Source organism: Sciurus vulgaris (genome assembly GCF_902686455.1).
Source record: "Sciurus vulgaris genome assembly, chromosome: 6".
Taxonomy (NCBI): Eukaryota; Metazoa; Chordata; class Mammalia; order Rodentia; family Sciuridae; genus Sciurus; species Sciurus vulgaris.
The window spans coordinates 50,093,813-50,098,807 of NC_136466.1; the positions used below are offsets into that span (position 1 = coordinate 50,093,813).

At 38.6% G+C, this 4,995-nt stretch overlaps 1 protein-coding gene across 1 annotated transcript; it reads left to right on the forward strand.

Moving 5' to 3' along the window:
• The first annotated feature begins 942 nt into the window (after nucleotides 1-942).
• Nucleotides 943-2,162, forward strand: LOC306664678 (heterogeneous nuclear ribonucleoprotein A3-like). Its single transcript, XM_079145681.1, has one exon. The coding sequence runs from the start codon at nucleotides 1,009-1,011 to the stop codon at nucleotides 1,843-1,845; it is 837 nt and encodes a 278-aa protein (XP_079001807.1). The 5' UTR covers nucleotides 943-1,008; the 3' UTR covers nucleotides 1,846-2,162.
• The last annotated feature ends 2,833 nt before the right edge of the window (nucleotides 2,163-4,995 follow it).

Sequence of the window (4,995 nt, forward strand, 5' to 3'; positions counted from 1 at the left end):
AATATAACATTAATGAGAAAGAGAAGACACATTGAAATGACATAGATATGCGCATAACAGACTTTAGATAGTTAAATTGTGAGAAAGCAACTGAAAAAGACCTATGACTGACAAGCTTGTAGGGAAAGTTTTGAGAATAAGATTATGACAAGAAGTTATAAAAAAGACCAAGATGTGAAAACAGTCAAGCAACTTCCCAAAGTTAAAAAATATGACAATTCAGTTTCATATAAAATTATACATATTCAATGAGAAGATGGATATGAAGAAATTACAATGGTGTGAAGAGATAAAACTCAGGAAATTTGAGATGCTAAGCAACATGGAGAATAAAATGGATAGAGTGGAAAGTTTTAATACTGAGATAATTACAATCCAAGAAAGATTAAAGAAATAGGATATCAATATACCACACAATTTGCCTGCTTCTCCATGAGATAGAACTGTAACCACAGGTTTGTAGATGTGGAGGTTTATAGGAAAGCAATGGAGTTCAGCAGTAGTGGGTCAGGGACCAGGTGAAGCCCAGAAATATTACATATTGGTATAGTAAGTGAAACAAGAGTGCCCCATCATGGGTGCCTGGTTGCTTGGAGAGGTGAAGGGAAGTACCCCCTCAGGAGAGGTAGAAGTTAAAAAAAAAAAAAAAGAGAGAGAGAAGAGAGAGAGAGTCCCAGAAATCTCCACACATTCAGCATCTGATACCTTGCAAATATGTGGTATAATCAAACAAGAGACCTGGGATCTGCTGGTGCTGGAGAAGAACTTTTCTGCATTTTCCAGGGTGAGTATATGGTGCTGTAGCTGGGAGTCATCATGAGAAGGGTCCTATTGTTTGAACTTAGTGCTTGCAGGATCAGAAATCCCTGTATTGGACTCCGGCCATTGCTGCCGCCGCTGCGGGAAGGAGGGCCATGATCCAAAGGAACCACAGCAATTGAGGAAGCTGTTTATTGGTGGTCTGAGCTTTGAAACTACAGATGATAGTTTAAGAGAAAATTTTGAGAAATGGGGCATGCTCACAAATTGTGTGGTAATGAGAGACCCTCAAACAAACGTTCCAGGGGCTTTGGTTTTGTGACTTACTCTTGTGTTGAAGAGGTGGATGTAGCAATGTGTGTTCGGCCCCACAAGGTTGATGGGCGTGTAGTGGAACCAAAGAGAGCTGTTTCTAGAGAGGATTCTGTAAAGCTTGGTGCCCATCTAACAGTGAAGAATATTTTTGTTGGTGGTATTAAAGAAGATAGAGAAGAATATAATTTGAGAGATTACTTTGAAAAGTATGGCAAGATTGAAACCATAGAAGTTATGAAAGACAAGCAGAGTGGGAAAAAAAGAGGATTTACTTTGGTAACTTTTGATGATCATGATACAGTTGACAAAATTGTTGTTCAGAAATACCACACTATTAATGGGCATAATTGTGAAATGAAAAAGGCCCTTTCTAAACAAGATATGCAGTCTGCTGGATCACAAAGAGGTCGTGGTGGTGGATCTGGCAACTTTATGGGTCGTGGAGGAAACTTTGGAGGTGGTGGAGGTAACTTAGGCTGTGGTGGAAACTTTGATGGAAGAGGAAGCTATGGTGGTGGTGGACCAGGATATGGAAACCAAGGTGGTGCATATGGTGGTGGAGGAGGAGGATATGATGGTTACAATGAAGGAGGAAATGGTGGTGGTGGTAACTATGGTGGTGGTGGGAACTATAATGATTTTGGAAGTTACAGTGGACAACAGCAATCAAATTATGGATCCATGAAGGGGGGCGGTTTTGGTGGAAGAAGCTCCTGGCAGTCGCTATGGTGGTGGTTATGGATCTGGTGGTGGAAGTGGTGGATATGGTAGTAGAAGATTTTAAAAACAGCAGAAAAGGGCTACAGTTCTTAGCAGGAGAGAGAGCGAGGAGTTTTCAGAAAAACTGCAGGTTACTTTGAGACAGTCATCCCAAATGCATTAGAGGAACTGTAAAAATCTTCCACAGAAGGAACGATGATCCATAGTCAGAAAAGTTACTGCAGCTTAGACAGGAAACCCTTCCTGTTCAGGACTGTCATAGCCACAGTTTGCAAAAAGTGCAGCTGTTGATTAATGCAATATAGTGTCAATTAAATGTACACTTCTGAGGTCTTTTATCTGTTGTAGCTTTGTCTTTTTCTTTTTCTTTTCATATTGCCCTGTAAATTGTGGTAGAGGTACCAGGAATAAAAAATTAAGGAATTTTTAACTTTTCAAAAAAAAAGAAATCCCTGTATTTTTATATCTCCAAAGCCCAAAGTCCTCTTCTGGATATTGGCTCAGTGTGAGGCTGCTTCAAGAGACAGTAGAGGGATTCAAGCACAAATTCACTGAGAATTCTATGTGGTGGGAAGCACAGACAGTGATGTGGTGGGAATCAGAAGGCTCATCCCATTAAAACTGGTAGTTCAAGAGATTGATTATTACAGTTCAAGGGAGAGGAGAATTGTGGGTAATTTTGGGTGGAATCTAAGTTTGGGGGATCCAGGATTGTGGGTGGTGGGTTGCATGGAACTTGTCACCTCCCCATCCCTCTCAACACAGATCTTTTAGGTGCTGACTGCCCTCCCCACTTTTGTTATGGTCTTACAACATGTAGCTCGGAGCTCCAGAAAGAGATTTTTCCTATCTAGCTCAGCATTTGTGATGGCTTATTCATGCCAGTTTAGGTCCCACCTTTAGAGCAAGCAGACAGGGGACTACGTAAGAATAACTGCCCAGTGAGCTTCACATTCCACACTAGCTCATTCCAACTTGCTAGGCACCTGAAAGGAAATTCAAAAGACTTTAGCCACAAATCACTTCCACCAGTCACCAAGCAAGCAAAGCAATGGAAAAAAATGGGAGGGGGGGTTGAATAGAAACATTGTTCTATTTTTCCCCTCATTTCTCCTCTTTTTAATTGTTTTTTTTTCCACTTTATTCCCTGCTTCTATATCTTTATTTATCTTTTCTCCTTAAAAAGATATTTTTATTCTACATTTTCTTATATTGTCGTTATTTTGTTGTTTTTAATCTTTTTGTTTGATTCTTATTTTCTTTTGTCTCTTTTTACTTTGTAGTTTCTTATCTTTTCCTTTTCTGTCATTGTCACTACTTCTTGTTGTTTCTGTATTATTTTACTGTTTTTACCCCTCTCTCTCTCTCTCTTTTCAGAACTAGAAAGCAAGCCTGGGACTTAGCTCACATTGAACAGATGCTTCAACACTGAGCTACGCTCCCAGCACAGGTGAGAGGAAATGTATCTAGCTCGAGCCATGATCCAGTCTTCACCCAAACCTTGGTAGAAACTTCAGTTTAAAGAATAGGGAGGGGAGAGAAGACTCCAGATGATATATCCACTAGAGTTTAGAACTAGGGCTATCTGATATACTACTCCTATGCAGTCAGCCCCATAGCAATAGCAAAGAGAAATAACACCATTCTCTAGAATGGTGGACACCACACCCATGAAGGCCCTTGGCATCAGTCTCTTCCACAACCTGTGAGATCACACATCACTGACATGGGTATGTCTGAGTGCCACAGAGGGAACATGTTAATCTAAGCCCCTGTCTATCCATGTGAAACACCAGGGCATGCGTTAGTAGTGGATAGAACTCCAGGCCTTCACCATGATTGGAATAGTCAATATCAGAATGCTTTCATGTAACAGAGCCAATGTCAACAATGCCACACAATAGGGGCTTCCACTTTCTTTGTTGAAATAACCACAGAGGGAGGGTGAACCCCACATATTCTGTGACCTATACAATGCCAGCCTAAAATACCAGAGAAGTCCTACTCTTGCATGATGTACAGAAATTGTGGCTCCCTCAGGCTCTGATACCTTACACATTGTGTCAAAACTCTCCAAAGGAACCATAGGGAGATTACATTATGAAGCCCACCTGTAGTTAAACTCTACACATCACAAAAAAAAAAAAAAAAATCATTAAGAAAAGGCAATTTAGTAAGAACTTAGTAAGAAATTCACATAAAATGAAAGAGATATTCACCAACATATATATACATTACAGCATAGAAACAGAGAGATATGTAAAAAGGCATTATGACACTGTCTAAAGTTTATAATTCTATAGTAACAGACTTCAAAATATCAAAGTGGTTGAGATGCCATAGAATACAAAAGAATAATTTCTAAAATCTCAAAAGTATATGAGGATACAAATAAACAATTGAATGGATTGGGGAAGACAATGCAGAATATGAATAAGAAATTCAATTGAGAGAAAGATTTTGAAAATGAATTATAGAGAGGTCTTGGAAATGAAAAACTCGTTAAGTCAAATAAAAAACTCAGTTGAAAACCTCACAAACAGACTGGTGCAAGCGGAACCAAGAATATCAGAGCTTGAAGAGAAGTGAAATGAAATATCATATTTAATAGCAAAAAAGAAATAAAGTAAGAAAGAATAAAGGTAATAGACAATTTATTGTGGACACCATTAAAAGAACAAATGTTTATATACTCAGAATAGATGAGGGAGAAGAGCCACATATTCAGTGGAATGACAACAGAAAAATTTCTGAAGTTTGGTAAAGACATGGACATCCAAGTACAGGACATGTTTAAAATCCTAAGAGATAATGACCAGAGAAGAACCTCTCCATGGTTTATAGTTATGTTGCCAGAAGTACAGGACAAGCAAAGAACGTTAAAATCTGCAAGACACAAGTGCCAATTCATATTTAAAGGACTTGGAATGTTGTATTTTGAGTCCTGAAAAAAAAAAAAAAAGAAAAAGAAAAAAAGAAAAACTACCAATGAAGATTGTGATACTCAGCAAGGTTATCCTGCAGAATCATAGAAGAAATAAAAACCTTCCAAGATAAGCATAAACTAAGTGAATTTACAAACACAAGACCAGCTTTACAGAGGACACTTAAGGGAATAATATACACAGAATAGGAAGAATAGCAAACACAATCATGAGAGTATGTGAAAGAATAATATCCACCAGAAGAGGAGACACACAA

Coding starts and splice junctions, on each gene's coding strand:
- LOC306664678 (XM_079145681.1), top strand. CDS start 1,009: ATGGGGCATGCTCACAAATTGTGTGGTAATGAGAGACCCTCAAACAAA.